General features: G+C 48.8%; 1 protein-coding gene and 1 long non-coding RNA gene across 2 annotated transcripts in view; both read right to left on the reverse strand.

Annotated features, from left to right (window-relative positions):
• Positions 1-20023, reverse strand: part of LOC105864232 (uncharacterized) — a 53345-nt gene that overhangs the window by 26656 nt on the left and 6666 nt on the right. The gene's annotated exons all lie outside the window — the stretch shown is intronic.
• Positions 11002-16346, reverse strand: SOX1 (SRY-box transcription factor 1). The gene has a single exon (XM_012751967.3). The coding sequence runs from the start codon at positions 15765-15767 to the stop codon at positions 14595-14597; it is 1173 nt and encodes a 390-aa protein (XP_012607421.1). The 5' UTR covers positions 15768-16346; the 3' UTR covers positions 11002-14594.

A 20023-nucleotide genomic window follows, 5' to 3' on the forward strand; every position in this document is an offset into this window, starting at 1 on the left:
AATTGAATTAAAAAGAAAAATGAGGCAAAGTCTGGCCCCCAGGAGTTGCTCAGTTCCTTTCTCCCATATGGAGGCACCATGTTATTTGGGCAAATTTCATGAGTCAGTGTGTCCACTATGTGCTGCCTTAAGGTGGCCAAATACATCCCCTCTGGCCTCCTGTAGCTGCCACAGTGACACTATGTAGATGATTACTTCAGGATACGTTCAAGGGCAGTTTGAGGGTAACTGATCGGTAGTAGGACAGATTAAAAGCTCCTGTTTACAAAAAGGTCTAGGGGATAGCTAGAGTCTTTGAAAGCCCACAAGACTAAACTACCTGATTTTCTAGCAGAGAACCAGGGCCTTCAGAATACACAATAGTTACTAGGCAAGAAAATGTATTAATGTCATCATCAACCACCACTCATAGGGCTTAAGCTGTGTTTCCCAAAAAGATGCCGAAGTCCTAACTCCAACCCCTTTGAATATGTCTTTATTTGGAAACAGAGTCTTTGCAGATGAACAGGTTAAGACAGTCATTAGAGTCATTAGAGTCATTAGAGTCCTAATCCAACAATTGTTGTTTTTTTGCAAAAGGGAAATGTGGGCACAGGCATGCACACAGGGAGCACGCCACGTGAAGATGGGGCAAAGACCTGACGATGCATCTACAAGCCAAGGAGCACCAAGGATGGCCAGCAAGGCCGGAAGCTGGGGAGAGGCCTGCGACAGATCCACCCTCAAGTCTTTGGAGGGAGCCAACCCTGCCAACACTCTGGGCGTGCACTCCTTTCCAGGACTGTGAGAGAATGCACATCTGCTCCTTAAGTCCCCTGGTGTGTAGTAATTTTTTTACAGCAGTGCCCAGAAACCAATACAGTGAGGAATTATTTAGAATACACAGGCAGGTTAAAAAGTCTCCTTAATTAAAATAATCCTATAAAAGCACAAGTAGAGGCTGTGATCACAGCTGTTAGCGTTTGTTCCCAATCTCTGACCCACGCCTTCCAGCCCTGGCTCGGCCCTGTGGCAGCGGACGACATGCAGCGTCTCTCTGGGATAGGGTGGCCTTGCCACCAAAGTCTTATTGTCTGAAGTTTTGTCTTTCCGGCATGACCCATCTCTGACTCCTTTACTTTGGATCCACTTCTAGCTTCTAGGTAACCCCTCATTCTTAATCATTTCCTTAATGCTACATATATTTCTTGGCCTGAATTATATTCTCAATTTATTCCTATGTTTTGGTCATTGTGATGAACACATACACCCTAAATATTTAATCACATCTAGTACAAACACAGTTAAATGATTAACTGTGTTTGTTAACACAGACTTGCGTGGGGAAGAGGTGATTGGAGGACACCTGTACATTGAGAATCAAAATTATGCCACACATTTTCACAGAGCCCAGGCAAGAACAGGTAAGGAATCCTGTTGTCTTCTGTTTTCTGCTCAAACTAGATTCCACAGTCCAAGTGTGAGCCGCCTTCCTGTGCCCGTTACGCTTCTCCCACCATGGCCCCATGTTCTTAGTCTTCCTCAACTCTACTCAACCAAACAAAAAAAAAAGAAGAAAATGAATTTTTAAAAATGAAAAGCTTTTGAAAAAACTAATTTAATGTGCATAATTGAGAGCTATTGCTTTTAAAAGGAGCATTTTCCTCGCATTTGTATGTATTTGATAAGCATATAAGATAAAAATAATTATTTGAAAAAATATTAATCAAAAGTTTTGGAGTCAGGGTAACAGAAGTAATTCAGTACTGATCTTCTACTTTTTTGTTTTGTTTTCGTTTTTTGTTTTGAGATGGAATCTCACTCTATTTCCCAGGGTAGAGTGCAGTAGTGTCATCATAGCTCACTGCAACCTTAAACGCCTGGGCTCAAGCGATTCTCCTACCTCAGCCTCCCGAGTAGCTATGATTACAGGCACATGCCACCATGCCCGGCTAATTTTTCTACTTTTTGTAGAGACAGGGTCTTGCTATGCTTGCTAAGGCTGGTCTCAAACTCCTGGCCTCAAGCAATCCTCCCACCTCAGCCTCCCAGAGTAGCAGGGTTACAGGCATGAACCACTGAGCCCAGCCTGACATTCTACTTTTTGAACTGCCATCTTTGCATGCTCAATTTATTGGACACTTCTATCGTTGATATTATTAATACTATTGCTGCTATTATTATTATTACATAAACTTTCCTTGTATACTACCTACAACATTCAGAACTACAGACATTGTGTCCCCCAGGTGGTTAACACAGAGAGAAGGAAATCCTATGCTCAGAAAGAAAGAAAGAAGGTACTGGAACAGAATTGTTTATATTGGACTTAATGAAACAAAATAGAAAAGTAGAATTTAGGGTAACTCTTGAAGCATTTTGCTGATGGTCAAAACTATTAGAAGAAGCATCTTTTTTAGAAAGATGGCAGAAATCCTGATGCAGGGATTTTGTCTATTTCAACCAAAATAGACAAAACCAATGAACACATTTTAGTCATTCCTTGATATACAAGTTCAATGTTAGTATTTTGGCATCTCTAATTCTCTCTGAGTTGCATGGATTTAAATTTGGTTAGATTTAAATTTAATTTGAGTAAGATATTAATGTAAAAGCTTGCTTGCTCATTTTTTATAAATAAATCATTTATTTCAGTCTTTAAACTCAGATTATTACTAGAAATGTATCCTTAATTTCAAAATACTGACTATGAAATTTTATAACAAACTAAATTATCCACACTAAGGGAAATTATATAAAATTCTTCAAATAATGAAACCAACACGTTATTATTCCAAAATGAATGCATCACCTGTAGCAACTACTTTGCAGAAAAATAAAATTGTATCTAAAGTTGTGGCTTAAATTAAAGATACATTGCATAAACACATAATATAAGCAAAAACAAATAATTTTATATCGATCTATATGCTACAAGTTCAATATCAGTTTGAATAGTGTAAGTTTTTAGGACACCCTTAGTGCCTCAGGCTGAAAGAAATGCCTAACAGTTCTGTTTAAGTAGTTATGTTCAAACAACTTAACATATATTTCTTAGTAACACACACAAATTGAAAGAAAAAAATTTTTCTTTCCACTCTTTAAAAAGCCATAATTGCTTATTAATGGTCTGCATGTGCCACTGTGACTTCTCCCACCTGGTGTCAGGTGGACCCAACACCTCACTTTCTGGTCTGCATGGCTCTTCCCACAGGAATTGCTTTTGACATAGCAGCTGTGGGAAACCCAGTTTCACAGAGACAGGCTGTCCTCCAGAGCGGTCTGGCTACAAGTTCACACTGGGACTCTAAAGTACTCCCAAGCGACAATTCACATGGCATCTCAGAGATGCCCAGTATTGCTGGGTTTCCACCAAAATTTAAAACTACCCTGAGTGATCTCCTGAGCTCACTGTGAAGCCCTGGGGTGCCTTGGTTAACAGTTTGGGAAACCACAGGAGCAGGGGACAAGGCTGAGACAGGTCATGTGGCATTACCCTGTCACTCAGGGTAGGCACCATGTGCATCTTTTGCACAGTACTGACACCAATCATTCTGATTATCAAAAATAAGTTTCTAGTTTTGTATATTTCAAACACATACAAAAGTCACATGGTCAAACTCATACTGCAACAAGGAGTAACACAAAGTGTCTTAGAGTAATAAACCAGGCATCTGGAGACAGATCCAGGCAGGATTAGCTGCCAACCTGTTTCCACATCAAGGTCCCCCCTACACCTCCCACTGGGTCTCTGGCAGAGCCATGGGCAGGGCCCGCAGTTCCAGTGGGGTCTGAGCAGGGAGGGCAGCCTTGTCCTGCCGGGCCTGGTCTCTTCCAGGTGCCTGGAACACCCTTTGCACCAGGTGTGGCTTTACTGTCATGTTCGTAAGAGAAAAATCCTACCTCATTATAATATGACATAGCACAGCACAGCACGGCATAGGACAACACAACACAACACAGCACAGCACAGCACAACACAACACAGCATAGGACAATACAACACAACACAACACAGCACAACACAACACAGCATAGGACAATACAACACAACACAACACAGCACAGCACAACACAGCACAGCACAACACAGCACAGCACAGCACAGCACAACACAGCACAGCACAGCACAGCACAGCACAACAGCACACAGCACACAGCACAGCACAACACAACGCAACACAGCATAGGACAACAGCACACAACACAGCACAGCACAACACAGCACAGCACAACACAACGCAACACAGCATAGGACAACAGCACACAACACAACACAGCACAACACAGCACAGCACAACACAACACAGCACAGCACAGCACAGCACAACACAGCACAGCACAGCACAGCACAGCACAGCACAACAGCACACAACACAGCACAGCAAAACACAGCACAGCACAACACAACACAGCACAGCACAGCACAGCACAACACAGCACAGCACAACACAACGCAACACAGCATAGGACAACAGCACACAACACAACACAGCACAACACAGCACAGCACAACAGCACACAGCACAGCACAACACAACGCAACACAGCATAGGACAACAGCACACAACACAGCACAGCACAACACAGCACAGCACAACACAACACAGCACAGCACAGCACAACACAACACAGCACAGCACAACACAACACAGCACAGCACAGCACAACACAGCACAGCACAGCACAGCACAGCACAACAGCACACAGCACACAGCACAGCACAACACAACGCAACACAGCATAGGACAACAGCACACAACACAGCACAGCACAACACAGCACAGCACAACACAACACAGCACAGCACAGCACAACACAGCACAGCACAACACAACGCAACACAGCATAGGACAACAGCACACAACACAGCACAGCACAACACAGCACAGCACAACACAACACAGCACAGCACAGCACAGCACAACACAGCACAGCACAACACAACGCAACACAGCATAGGACAACAGCACACAACACAACACAGCACAACACAGCACAGCACAACACAGCACAGCACAGCACAGCACAGCACAACAGCACACAGCACAGCACAACACAACGCAACACAGCATAGGACAACAGCACACAACGCAGCACAACACAACGCAACACAGCACAGCACACAGCGCACAGCACAGCACGCAGGGCAGGGCACAGCAGCACGCAGCATTCCTAGCACCCCGCGAGCGGAGGCCGCCGTGGTGGGAAGCGGGGAGCCCGGCCGGCCCCCACGCGCAGCGCAGCTCCCGCGTCACGCTGGCCCAAGTCGCCTGCGCGGGGAGCCTGCTGTCCCGCCGGGGGCTGGGGCCCGCGTCCACGCCCTCGCCCCGCGTCACAGCACGGCTCTGCTTTCTGTGCCTCCCGAACAACCACGAGCGAGCGACAGCGACACCTGAGAAGTGGCTTACACTTGCAGGCTCCTCCAGAAGGCTCCAGGGTGCACTGTCCCACCATCCCACTCTGGGCCTGCGAAAGACAGGGGGACTTCCTGGCGGAGGCGGCGCACCTTTCCTGTGTGGCTTCCCGCATCCATGCGGTACCCTGCTGTGCTCGATTCAACTCGGTAAGGCTAGCCTGTTCCTCGCTAAGTGCCCGGAACTGTGTTGATGCTTGTAATCAAAACGCAAAAAAAGCCCGCTAGACTGAGTCGCTGTTCCCAGGGAGGCGCGGTGACGCTGCTGTGTCTGACCACGTGCGCGCCCGAGCCTGGCACCGGGGAGCCTGGCTGCCCCGCTGCAGCAGGGGCCACACGGCAAGCGTGGAGGACTGACCCTTTTCTGGCTGTTACATTAAAAAAAAATCCTAAAGTGAAGAATTCACAATAAAATGTTATTGTAAATGTCCTATTTTTCTCAAACTTAATATCATCATAATTGTTTCAAAAACAGTAAAAACTTATGCTGTTTAAATTGATATTGAAGTTACAGCTTATAGATTGATTTAAAAGTATCTATTTTTATTTATATCATGTCTTGATGCACTTGCATGATTTAATTTGAACAGTGACTTTAAATATAATTTTATTTTTCTGCAAATAGTTAAGATAGGTGATGCATTCATTTTGGAATAATTAAGGTTAGTTTAATTATTTTAAGAATTTTATATGGTATCCCTTGGCAAGTGAATAATTTACTTTGCTATCTAGATTTCATCAATAGCATTTGAAAAATAAGAATATATTTCTAGTAGTAGTCTCAGTTTGAAAGACTAAAATAATTTTTAATGACTATTTTAAAATTTTGAAAAATGTGTCTATCTCTTATCTAAAATTTATTTTTTTATCCCCAAATACTTGGCCTGAACAGAAGAAAAAAGTTTAAAAAATTAAAAATATTTAAAATTTATTTTCTTACATGCTATTCAAAGAGATATGGGTTCTTCCACAACAATCCTTTAAGCTATACCTGTATCTATAGCTATAGTGAATGCTATCTTTATTATGATCAGCAGTAACATCCATAATGCTGAATTAAATGCTTTATAGATAAAATACTGTTGTGATCACACCCTCTATTTGTGCTTTTATAGGATTATTTTAATTAAGGAGATTTTTTAACCTGCTTGTATCTTCTAAAATACTGTTGACATAAAATAGTTTATTCTTTTTATAATGTAGCCCCCCATATGCACAACCTCTTCCTCTCAAAGATACTTAAAGCCTCTAATTTTTCAAGCTTTTTTACAAGGCTTTCCCATTCCACAGATAACAACATCAAGGAACTTGGTGGCCAAGTAGCAAATCATTACCGTAGTTGCGATTACCATAGTTAGGATCTACTGGGCAGAACTGATTTAGTCATTTGTGGTACTAGTGAATGGCCTTTCTGTTTGCTTCCTGTGTTCCACATTGACTTCCCTTCAGGAGAATCACAATGTATTTACAGGCAAAACAAACAAAAAAAAAACAGTTGGAAAGTAGAAAATAAAACAGTAAATCAGTCAGTCTTTTCTATTCACAAGATTCTAATAATCCAGCTCAAAATTATTTTTATTCTCTAATTTAATTTTTTTTCAAAAATCATCTACATTGAACAATTAAGTGAGAGCACTTTATAAATAATAAATTGCTATTCAAATTTAAATGATCTAAACACAGGGCCTTAGTAGCTACTTACCATAAAATAACATTCAGGCCCATCTCTTAACAAGGTCTTCCAAGTGTCATCCAGGATGGGCCTCAAGCTCCCCCAGAGTGTGCCTAAGAAACGCAGGCCCTCCAGGCCCACCGACCCAGCATTGGCTCTGGGTCTGGGAATCTGCATTTGTAAGGAGCTCCCCTGGCAAACCCTTGCTTGCATCCTGAAGCTGAGAGGCCATTGCCCTTGAATTCTCTACTGCATCTCTACCACGGAGACCGACCTGAAGCAGCCATTCATGAAAACCCAAAGCGTTGCCGTGCACACTCTGCTCAAGTGTACATGGCAAGCTTCATCTGGCTACAAAGAAAACAGACCGTGTGGGAGTCTCACCCACCAAGGGAGTTTTGACAGAAGCACTGTGGAGTCTCAGGATCTAGCTTAGTCTTCCCTGAGTCCCCCAAATTGGCAAGAAGGCTCACATAGCATCTGGCATGTACCTCTGTCACACAGCTGTGACTCTCCATATCACACATGCCTGCGTGACAATCAGCCGCACCCACCAGGTGGTGGGCCCTGTCAGGTCGATAGTTGCATTCTCGCACCTAGTAATAGGCTGGACACATCCCATGCCTCCTAGAAAAGCCTGGAAGTATAATGAATGTACTTGTAACAAGTGTTTGTTGAGCAGATGAAAGAATGAATGTGATGATTGGCAAGTAACTTTAAAGAGGAATAATTATTAGCATGGATTACTGTGAAGACTGTGTTTTGTATAACTACCATTGTTTCCTACCTAGACCAAATCTGACACTTCATGTCCCAATTCCCTGTTTGATTCTCCTGACCATTTCTTGAGAGTTTCATTATTTGCTAGGCACTGTGTGCGCCTGGGATCATGTATCTTTGCCTGTGAAGTTGGTTTTATAATGTCTGTTTTACATCTGCAGAAACAGACTCAGAGGGAAGGACATTTGCCCAAGGACACAGAGCTCATCTGTGACCAGCATGACTGACAAGGTGACTGCCAGTTTTGACAAGGATCAACTTCTTGCTTCAGTTTCTGACACAAAGAGAGGAGCGCCTGCCTCCCGCCCACATGGACACTCTCTCACTGCTGAAGTTCGGCTTTTCCACTTACTGAAATTTCCCCCTCTAGGCTGAATTACTTAAAAAATGAGGTTGCTAAATCTTTTCCTAGTTTAAAACATGCTCACCTGGATCTCCTCCTATTCTGTTTCTTAGGGATAAAAAGATAACTTGGTCTCTGCTTTGAATTTTTTCAGGTCGATTTTGACATTGTTACTACACTCTTCACAGGTTTTACATACATGTCTCTGCCATATAATCCAGGGAGTCAGCATGAGAAACTCTGGGTCAGCTCTTTAGCTGCCTAAGACTCTTGTTTTGTATCTTATGAGTATGTAGGACTAACACAGAGAGCTATTGCTGCCACTAAATATCATCTCTAGTTAGCATTTCCGGGGTGCTCAGAGAGAAAACAATGTCTGGGTGATGACTCTTGTCAGTTTCCCCATTGTCAAACCCAATCTTACGTTCCTCCACACTCACAATATTTCCCCATTGGGAACATGCCTGACATTGCAATTTCTCAAAACTGCAGCTCTGCAGTGAATGCCTAATTCCTGAAACTGCAAAATCTAACAAAAGCTGATTTTTTCCACTGATTTGACTGGCTGACTATTTCGAGGCTTTGCATGTGATGACCTGCTGTTCTTCACAAACAACATCTTTAATGTATCCACATGGTTGTTGTGTAGTGGCTGAGGGCAATTAAATCCTTGGAGCTGCCTGCAGGGCATCAGAATCACTCACAATGTCCAGCGTTTCTGCCACAGACAAATTTCCCCATAGGGTCACGCTTAGCTGCCAAGCAGCATTCTGTTACTTGATTTTGAACTCAGAACCCATTTTCCACCATACTGCACCAGTGTCACCCAGGGCAAGCCATGGGTATGCGCCAGCTCACTTGGAGTTACTTGTGTTGTTTTAAAAACTGCTTTCTCCTCTCTCTCTCTTTCTCTCTCTCTCTCTCTCTCTGTGTTGGTGTTTTCATATTGCCACATGAAAAGCCAATTTAGAGGAAAATATGGCAATTCTGTTCTTTTTATTTTTACTATCAAAATAGATGATCTTTTTCTGTCTTTAGATATAATACTTGTTTGGATTCTTCATACATTTTTCATATTTGGTAAAACTCTCCATGGTGTTATTTCAGCACAGATCCCCAACTTGGCCACTAAGGAAGACAAATTTATCTACTTTCTTCGCTTGTCCCCTGACCTCGCTCTCAACCTTCACCCCACTCCAGTTTCTATTCCTTGGCCGAGGGGCGGTGAGTGCTGAAGCCAGGGCACGTCACCCGGTTTGGCGCCTCGGTCCTCACCCCACCGACAATGCGGTCTAGTGGCAAAGAGCCCCGATACTTTATCCCGCTAATACTGCGTCACACACGCCCCCGCAAACACAGATCAAAGGCTGCAAAGCATGGGAGATAAGGCAAGGTTTCCCGGAGCGCCCGGGGAGGAAGTGACTGGAAGCGCGCAAAGACTCGCTCTTTTGATTTTTCTGTTTCTTATGGAAATTGAGTTGCGTTTATAAAACAGAGCCTCCCCGACAGAGCGCCCGGGCAGCACCCTCCCTAGTCTTCCCCCCAGAGGAGCGGCCCCAAGAAGACTCAGGAAAGGAAACGCTGGTATTTGCTAAGGAGACGGCATTCGGCTGGGCCCGAGCCCCACGCCGCCAAGGCCGCGCCCGGGCGCAGCCCGCGAGGCTCTCGGGGTGCGCCTCCCTCGGCGCCTGCTCCCGCGACCGTCGGCCGGTGCGGGCTCTTTCCCACCCCTCCTCCGCTACGCTCCCGACCGCCGGCCGAGCCCTGCCTCCCCTCCCCCTTCTCCTTGCCACTTGTTGCGGCCCAGAGGAGACGCGCTTGTTCCGCCGGCTGATTGTAAAAGGGTTTGACTTGCGGCTGACCCCGGGTCAGGACTTTCTCTCCACTAATCCAGCTCTCCTTAAACACAAAAACACTCTGCCCCCGTCCCTCGCATCAGTCATCTTAATCTCCGCCCCCGCCCCCGCCGGCGGCTGACACCCCGCCTGGCCTCCGCGCCCAGGCCGGCCGGAGCTGGGCGGGCTCCCCGAGGGCCCCGCGGGACGCCCCCGCTCCCCGCCTCGAGCCCGCGGGGGCGCGGCCGCTCCCAGGCACCTGCCGAGTCCCCACCCGAGCCTCAGATGCAGCGTCCGGGGGCCGAGCGGGACGGCAGGGGGAGGACAGGGCGAGCGGGACAGACAAAGAGAAGGCCGGGCAGAAAGAAAGGAAAGTGAATGAAAAGCAGGTAGATGCGGAGTCGGAGTGGGATAAAGCGCGAGAGGGGAAGTGAAGAAGTAGGAGTGAATGGGTGGCGGGTGGAGAGAGGAGTGCGCAGGGTGAGAGGGAAACCGCGCAATGTCGGGCTCAGCCCGGGCAGAACTCGAGAAAGGCAACTTTGAGAAGGGGCTGAGGGTGGGGCGGGGCGCAGTGGGGCGCGCACGAGAGGCTCCATCCCGGGAGGAGGGGACCCGGACCTGGGCCTGGGCCACCGGGCGCCGCCCGCTGCCGACGCCGCTCCAGTCCCGGGGAGGCCTGCGGGGTCTCGGCCGGCGCGCAGCTGGAGAGGAAGGGCGGGAGCTGGGGGGAGGAGGGAAGAGCTCCTCTCCTCGCCCCTCGCCGGAACTTGTCCCCTGTACGCAGGAGGAAGCGAGGAGGCCTGGCACTGAGCTGGAGGAGTGGGCTAGGGTGACGGGTCCCTGAGTCCCCACCTCCGCGCGCGCCCGGCCGCTGGTCCTAGCTCAGCCCTGGCGCTGCCCCCACCCTGCAGGACTGAGGGACACCGAGACGCCTCCCGCTCCTCTCCTCGGGGCCCGCGGCCCCCTCACCCCTCCCCATCTGGCCGGGCCTTTCGATCCTGCCAAACAGTCACGCTGGGAAGAGAACTGCGCCAAAGCCAAGTCTGCTTCTCACTTGAAGTTCCCAAAGAATCAAGCCTGTGGTTGAATTCTGCTGCCCACGCTTCTAAACCTCTGCCCCGGGGCCTGGTTGTGGGGCGTGGGTGTGGGCCAGGGTGGGCGCGGGCTGGAGCTAAAGCGACCGAGGACCGAGGGGTACCAGAGCCCCGCCACTTGGAGCGCGACTTCCTGGGCACGCGTCCTGGATGCAGTCCTTGAATTAACTGAAATTTTCCAGAGAGGAAATCTGCGGTGCCCAGTCTTTGTCGGAGACATGAAAGCGTGGATATAAGTGTTATTCTTCTCCCACAAGCACCATTTAATAGACCTATCACTCAGGGTCCCCGACTCACTATCTGCAGATCAGGCGGCTGTACCCGAAACTCTTCTTTAAAAGTAGTTCATTTCATCCAGCTACTGGTGTGTTTCTTTGGGGAGGAGGATCTCAAATCGTAAAAACAACAACTAAGGGGCCAGTGAGTTGAAAACCGAAACAAAATAAGGTTAACATCAAATGAAACCAAACCAAAGAAGCTTAAAGCACACAAACCCTGGCACTCTCAGTGTAGACAGGGCCAGGCTCAGTGGGCAGATTGATAAGCCACCCAGTCCGCCTGCACGAAGTCGTGCAAACTTTGTTTCAGGCCTCAAAAGGATCCTGTCCACGTTCCCTCCACGGGTTTCAAACAAAATTGGACTAAGCGACAGAAACAGCATCCTGTGATTTGGGAAGTGAATGAAGTCATCGTATAATAATGATCATCATATAGTAATTCTGTTGGTGAAAACCATGAGTACTGCCTGGGCAAAAACTGAGCTCACAGTTGAGTGGAATGTCTAGGGCCTAGTGGAATAGTTTCTCCACGAATTTAAATTGGAGAGACACGGATAGGATCTCAATCCTGAGATAAATCCCAGCTAATCTCTTCTCCTCCCCTCCCATGCTGTTTTTAAATTGAGTCATTAAAGAATTTATATGCTTTTTTCTGTGTCATTCTAATCAACAGAACAAAAAGGAAGGAAGATGGTTGGCGCACCTGGCATTGACTGTTCCCACTGTGTGTGGCAATGCGGTAACTGCCACACTGTAAGTCCCCCTCCAGGAAAACAACTGACAGCTTTGCCCGGTGTTCCAGGCATACTGACCAAACTTTTTGTTTAAAGTGGGCCCCCAAGTTATTAATGTGTGATGAGCCCAGATTTAGATGGCAAGAGCTGGACATAGACACAAGGGCAAGCATAGCTGACAAGTTGAGAATGGTATCTGAAAGACCCTCAGAAAGAGTTCTTTAAGTCTATTTCAGAATAAACAGGGCTCAGGAAGCTCCTGGTGACTTAACAGAGAGAGCGCTATAGCCCTTCCCGAAGCTTCTCCCAGAGGGGACTGGTGTGGCACTTGTCCCCACACTGTCTCAAGGTGCTGCTCTGCTCAGCCATCCATAAGCATGCAGGCACTTTTGGAAACGACTGCTTCACAGAGGATCAAATTGCTAAAAGAAAAAAAAAATGAAGAAAAAGAAAAGGGGGTCTTTTATTATCTTGTTAGAAAGCAGTGGACATCATTCTTGAATATTTTGCAATCACTTTAACGAATGAGTGGTTTAAGCAAAATTATCAAAATGATTCAAAAAAATTACACATGTCAATTGTCAGATTAGCATTATACTTAAAGCTATTCTCGAATGCAGACTGAATTCAGTTCTCATTAAACTGATGGCATAGGCCCACTTTTGGATGGATAGTCCATACTCATTCATTCCAGGACAGAAAAGATGTTGAGAAATAAGGGGAGAAGCCTAAGGCTGCAGAAATCAACATATTTCAATCTGGATTTAAAGTGTTTTTTTTTTCAAAAATATAATTTCATCTTAATATTGTGATTAATTTCAAAATGTATTTGCTAAGTATAACTTTTAAATGCAATATTTAATGCTGTCAGATTACTTGAAGACAAAGTTTTACAGAAAACTTTAAATTTCAGAAAAACTGCAATGTACCAATAAACACCTAGAAAAAATATAATTAAAAAATTTAAAGCATCAAACAGCCTCAAGACCTCATAGGAATAACAACCGGCATTTCGCGGTCTCGTCCTTTAGCAACTTGCATACCAGTTCCCGTGAGAGAAAGAGGGGCTCGATTTTGTGTGTGTGTGAAAATCCCGCAAAATTACTGTGCCCAGTTCCCAAGGAGAAAGAGGCAGAGGGGGACGGAGGGGTTCAGCTGCAGTACATTTTGGTTCAGTGATTGTGTTTCCTTGAACCACATTCAAATAATTTCTGCTCCCAATCTTAATTGGGGAATTGGGGGTCCCGTGTCCCCGCCATGGCCTTTGTCCCCAATCCTTGGCCTAGTCCCGCCGCCGCGGGGGTCTTTCCTTCCTCCTTTCTCCTCCGGGCCCAGCTGCCCTGCAGACGCCCTGCCAGGCCAGGAGGGCGCAAAGCTGGCAGCACGGAAAAGCAGAACCTGCCCTCGTCCCAGGCACTTGCAGGGCCAGACCAAAAGAAGATATTTTTGTAATTATGCCTCGTTCATATTAACACTTCAACTCTACAAAATAATTTATGGATTTTAACTTTCTTCCTTTCCACTGAATAAAGCTCCAAGAAAATCCTACTCCCAAGCCCCTGGGGTTCCCTTACATTTAGTTCATGCTGATAATTTATTTCTCCTCCTCAGGATTTACTAATTGTACTTTGAACTTATAAAACATGCATATAAAATTAGCACGTTTCAAATTTATGGGGAAAAGCGGGCTTTTTTCTCTCTTAAATTTATTGATTCAAAATTCAATACAATTTGGGGGGGTTCTTTTTTCGTTTTTAGAAGAAAGGCTTTTTAGGAAACTATGTACATAATCTGATTCCTCCTCCCCGCACCGCAATGCCTAAAATAAAAATTTCACAATGCATTTACATGAAATAATACAAAACCAAAAAAATGAAAATGCTGAGATACATAAAGTTTTACAAAACCCAGAATATAACTCCGCCACCTGAAGGGGGGGTGTTAACCTCTTTGTATAAATTAACAAACCAACTCAGAAGAGCGGTAGCAACTACAAAAACCTTGTAAATGTTTGGATCTGCCTTACTACATTTATAACAAACGAGACCAGCTCCCCATCACAGGCCTCCGGCAATCCACGCCGCCAGGAAGCAATGCAGGATGAAAGCGCGCTGGCTGTGATACAAAAGTTGGCATCGCCCCTCGCTTTTTTTTTTTTTTGTCTTTTTGTCCCCTCCTCCGTGGATGATAAATACTGTACAAAAAGTCTCAATAAAACACCCAAGTTCAGTCTCAAACGCAAGCCTTGATTCAGCGCCTAGTGGTCCCAGGAACTCCTGGAAAGGTGAGTGGGGAGCATGTCACCTGGTGTTCGTCTCCAGCGTTTTCATTTCACAAGAGCGTGGAAACGTCTGTACAAAAGCAAGGCCGGCCGGGTCTGGCGGAAGCCTGGGTGCGGGCCGTGAGCTCGGTGGTCACCGAGTCGCCGGCCGCGGGCCGAAGTGTCCCGGCATCCAGGCAGCGCTAGATGTGCGTCAGGGGCACCGTGCCATTGACGCCCGCGCCCGCGCCCTGGTAGTGCTGCGGCAGCGAGTGAAGCCTGCTCTGCGCCGCGGCCGCAGCGGCCGCCGCCGGGTCGCCACCCTCGCCGGCGGGCAAGTACATGCTGATCATCTCGCGCAGGTCCCCGGGGCACGGCGCCCGCGAGTGAGCCGGGGCTGGCGGGCTCCCGCTCGGCTCCGACTTGACCAGCGAGCCGAGCGCGCCCAGGGCGCCCGACGACGCGGCCGCTGCCGCCGCCGCCGCCGCCACGGCCGAGTTCTGGTGAGCGCCGCCCGCGGCAGCGGCGGCAGCGGCCGCGGCGCCGTAGGGGAGGCCGCCGTAGCCCGAGGGCGAGGCGCTCATGTAGCCCTGCGAGTTGGAGATGGGGCTGTACTGCAGAGCGCCCATGTCATAGCGGTGCATGGGCTGCGGGTTGTGAGGGTGCGCGTGCGGGTGGTGCGGGTGCGGGTGCGCAGGGTGCGCGTGCGGATGCGCGCCCCCCGCGCCCGGGTGCTGCCCGTAGGCCAGCTGCGCCTCCTGCATCATGGCCGCGGCCGCGGCCGCCGCCGCCACCGAGCCGGGGTAAGCGCCGTTGGCCCAACCGTTGACGTGCGCGTAGCCGCCTCCCGCCGCGCCGCCTGGGCTCTCCAGGCGCTGGCCCACCGCCGCGGCGCCCACGCCCACGCCCATGGCCACGGCCGCACCGCCGCCTCCCGCGCCGGCCGCCAGGAGCCCGCCGGCCAGCGAGTACTTGTCCTTCTTGAGCAGCGTCTTGGTCTTGCGGCGGGGCCGGTACTTGTAATCCGGGTGCTCCTTCATGTGCAGCGCGCGCAGACGCTTGGCCTCGTCGATGAACGGCCGCTTCTCGGCCTCGGACATGACCTTCCACTCGGCCCCCAGGCGCTTGCTGATCTCAGAGTTGTGCATTTTGGGGTTCTCCTGGGCCATCTTGCGCCGCTGACCGCGGGACCACACCATGAAGGCGTTCATGGGCCGCTTGACCCGGTCTTGGTTGGCCTTGGCTCCGCCGCCGCCGCCGCCCCCGCCGCCGCCCCCACCTCCTCCGCCGCCCGCCCCAGCCGGGCCCGAGAGGTTCGTGGGGGCCTGAGCGCCCCCGGGCGAGTGCAGATCGGTCTCCATCATCATGCTGTACATCGAGGCGGCTCGCGGGTTCACCAGCACCGCGAGGAGAGGACCTGGGGCATAGACGGCTGGGGCGGGGGGAGATGGAGAGGAGTTCAAACGCAGCGAGACGCAGGGGTTCCTAGAGCAGAGAGAAGAATGGGGGAGGGTGGAGGCAACAACAACAAAAAAGAGGCAAAAACGCACGCACTCAACGCTGGTTAGGCTCGTGGGTGGAAAGTTTCTCCTGGTGCACAAACCACTTGCCAAAGAGGCCAACGGTCGGGGTCGCAGTCTTCGCCGCCACAGCAACCCGGTCGCCTTCGGCGGAAAGGTGCAAACAGGTGCAGTCGTGGCCAAGTTGCGGCTCCACTTTCCGGGCCTGAGCGGTGCACTGGGCCGGGTCTGGGGTTTGCAGTCTCCTCCGCGCCGACCGCTGCCGCGCGCTACCTCCTCCCTCCTGTGCTCCGTCCTCAGCGGCCTCCAACTCCCGGGCTGCAACTTCTAGCAGGGCGGCGCGCCGCGTGCGCTGGGCATGTGCTGGTCCCAGGCGCCCGGGGGGAGACAGGCGCGGAGGGGGGCCCGGAGGGGGCGATCCCGGTGCAGCCAGGGAGGAGGGCCAGGGACAGCGGAAGGAGCGCGGAAGGGCGGAGAGGCCCAGAGAGTCGGGGCCGCCGAGCCCGGGACTGGCTGCCCGCTGCCTGCCCAGAGCCGTGCGCTCGGAGCGGAGGCGCACGCGGGGCCGGCGGCGCGCGGGGCCCAGCAGCCATACGCCGGGCCCGGGCTGCCATTAAATGAGCGCGCCGCGGCCAATGGGAGCTGGCGGCGGCGGTGATTTGCATGGCGCGCTGGCGAGTGACGTGGGGAGGGAGTAGATGCACTGGGCGCGGGCGGCGGAGCGGGGAGGAGGGGAGGAAGGCTAGGGGAGCAGGGGCAGGAAGGAGGGGAGGAGGAGGCTCGGGAGGGGGGGTCAGAGCCACACTGCTTCCTGAGCGCGCGCGCGCCGGCGCCAGCAGCCGCGAAGCCAGAGCTAGCCCTCCTCGCCTCTCCCCGCCCGCGCGCTCCGAATGATTAACGCTTGGATTTAAAAGCGAAGACCGAGAAAGAATCGCTGGGGGTTGGGGGGAGGAATACAGCCCCGGGCCGTGTTTAAACGCGCAGCGGAGACCCAGCTCCTCCTCTGCCCCTACCGCCAACTCTTCGCCTGCGGGGAAGGGAAAGTTGGAGATCGAGGCCAGCACGTTGCCCTCCGCTCGGTCTGAGTGCGGACAAGAAGCGGCGGTCCCCTGGACGCAGAGGAGACCGTACGAGGGCCATAACCCCGAAAGCCCCTACAGGTTCTCCTGTGAGGACTAGGCAGTCCAGTCACCCCCACCCCATACATTCTTCACCTCTGCGCGCAGTGAAGTTCTGCAGTGCCCCCACTCGCAGCCAAGGCCTTCAAGGTCCAGGCCTCATAACTCCGGTAACGGGGGAGCATTTGTGTGCTGCATGGCTCCATTAGCTTCGTTTACTATCAGCCCTGAACTTTGGGGAAGGAAGGGGCCTTTTGATGAGACTGGGAGTTAGAGTCACTCTTCCCAACCTGACTTCCTCCTCTTGAAAAGGAATTTCTAGGAAGGTTGAAAACAACAAGATCTATCTGGAATCTAGTTACTCAACAACCATTGAAAAAGTTTGTTGAAATCGCAAAAGAATGATCTAGCCCACGCTTTCTAGAGCGGATCTTCCACAAGCTGTTTGCCTAAGAACTGGGAAAACTGAACTGCGCAGGGCCCAGCAGAAACCGAATGGAAACCTGGGGCCTGGTGACCAGGCAACAGATACCGTTTCCCTGCATTATGCAAAGGGATAGCTGGGTTTATGGGATGATTGAGGCATTCCACCTGCTGTTAATTTTTTTTTTTTTTTTTGAGATAGGGTCTTGCTGTCGCCCAGGGTAGGTTGCAGTGGCGTCCTCATAGCTCACTGCAACCTCAAACTCCTGGGCTTAAGGCATCCTCCAGCCTCAGCCTCCGGTATAGCTGTATAATTCTTAAACCTCAGAGCGTCTTTGATTTGGGGCACAAGAGATTTTCAAACGCAATCTCAACACCATTGTGCTGACGCTACCATTTCCATCACAATATGAAAGTGGCCGAAAGACTCCTCCTAGAAAACCCTTGAGCTCAAGTATTCCTCCTATGTCCTCTGGGAGGTGCAAGGAGCATTTCTGTTTGCACCCTGAGGTGAGGGTGCTTAAGCAAGTTGGTAGTGGGTAAAGTAGAGTCTTAACCAAATGCCACGTGATTGGCCACGTAATGGAAACCATGATGATGACAATAGAGTGCAATAGGGATGTTTAAGTGTGTTGGGCAGTGAACATGTGACACCTCTTCTTTTTTTTTCTATTTAAAAATCTTCTGAGGTTGTGAATTTCCTGACCCTATTGCTTGTTCAAAGCCGAGGAATAATGCTTTTCTTCCTCTCAATTACTGTGATTATTACTGTAGTTTTTTTATTGCAAGGTTGCTACAGTATGCAGTGCAACAGCAAATTGATCTCTCTGCAGATTAAACTGCTTTCATTTCAGGCCATTCAGCATTTAATAGTAAACTCATCAAATAATATATAATTATATTAAAAGGAAACATCATTTCATGTTTATTTTTCACCAAATATCTAGGTTATAAACTCGGTTTTCAACTACCTTCTTATTCTACCAATTGAGTTTGTTAAATCTTTTGATTTGTTTCATGAACTACCTACAAATATCGGTTACATTGTGAATGAACAAAAAAGGAACAAGAATATTGTTTAGGAATGCTATAGACCCATTTTTTCTTTGATAATTTAGGAGGCAATGGGTGTGCAGGGAGATCCAGTGTATTAGGAAAAGTCAGCAAGACTGAAATAAAGGAAATGGTTTACAAATTATAAACTATATTATCCACTTAGCAGTTGAAAGATTTCTTTCCTCTGCTTTTCAATTTAGATTTTAAACTAAATAGCTTAAGACCCCCTGAAAATGCTTTCTATGAATCAGGCTTGGCACATTATTTTCCATATCAATGGAGCAATTTATTTTATAAACACCCTGCACTCCAGTGTGCTTTGCAGGAATGCTTTATGCTTTGGGGAACTTGGATAGCTGACTTTGAAATGGTCTCGTTTCTTTCTACCATAGTCCTGAAAATTGTTTCCCAATACGTTACCCTTGTTTTTCAGAGCGTCTAAATAGGAGGCAAATGGTGTTGCATTGTATGAGATAATGTTAGTGCTCAGTGTTCAGGGCACTCTCTAAAGCGAGATGTTCCCTGGGCCCAAGCGAGTCCACACACTATGGGTGCCCACCTGCACAAGTATTAAACCTGAGCTGCAGTTGTGACTTGTTGCCAAGCAATAGATGATTGGCAGTGACAGGGCACTGCAAGCCAGACCTCTGTGCCTTCCATCCTGGCCTGAGTTGTGAGGAATCATATTGCTCTTGCCGGTGATGGCCTCAGTTCCTAGCGACTTCTAACCTCTCTCCCCAGTGACTCTTTAAAAGAGAGAAAAGAGTCCAAAACGCATTTGAAAAGTACCCACTTCCCTCTGACTCCCACCACGTTGGCTTCGACCTCTTTCGGGACTGTGACTCTCCCGATGGCCAGACTCTTCAGGGTTTGAAGACAAACTTCCCCATTTCCAAGCAATGTCAGAGGAAGTCCAGAGCCCCTGGCAGAGGTTTACTTTCACTGCTGACTGACCAAATTTGCTCTCTCTGCAACTCCAGAAACTTCATTGTGCCTCTTTGCTAAAAATGCCAAAGAGAAGATCAACTTAGACATGTGGATAATTAAAGATGTTTTCTGTTCTTTTATTTAACCTGTGGCCATAATCCTCAAGGAAAATCCAGATTCAAGCCACCATCAGAAGAAATTATATATACACATATGTGGTTACACACATGTAATATATGCGTGTGCATGCATATGTGATCAATTTAAGCCATTATGCAAGAGTCCTTGGCTTTCAAATAATTGCGTTATGGACTTTAACACCTCTAGCTTTAACTGCAAAAGTGGAGTAACTAAAACTTTTAGCTTATGCTCCCCTCCCAATGGTTGTGGTCATGACAAATCTGGGAAGCAGAGTCCCAGTGGATGGAATTCCCTGCCCTTGGCGACTTTTAAGTGAACGCTAGTTTTCAGACATCTGGAGATGGATTTTGTGTACCCGGCATCGGTCTCCAGCTCCAAACATAGAGCTCGAAGGGCATGGTAGGAGTTCTGGGGGGTCAGAGAAAGAAGATAAAAACTCCTTGTCTC

This window comes from Microcebus murinus, chromosome 13, assembly GCF_040939455.1.
Source record: "Microcebus murinus isolate Inina chromosome 13, M.murinus_Inina_mat1.0, whole genome shotgun sequence".
Classification (NCBI taxonomy): domain Eukaryota; kingdom Metazoa; phylum Chordata; class Mammalia; order Primates; family Cheirogaleidae; genus Microcebus; species Microcebus murinus.

Bases quoted from the DNA above. Each gene is read 5' to 3' on its own strand.
- SOX1 (XM_012751967.3), bottom strand. From the start codon at position 15,767: ATGTACAGCATGATGATGGAGACCGATCTGCACTCGCCCGGGGGCGCT.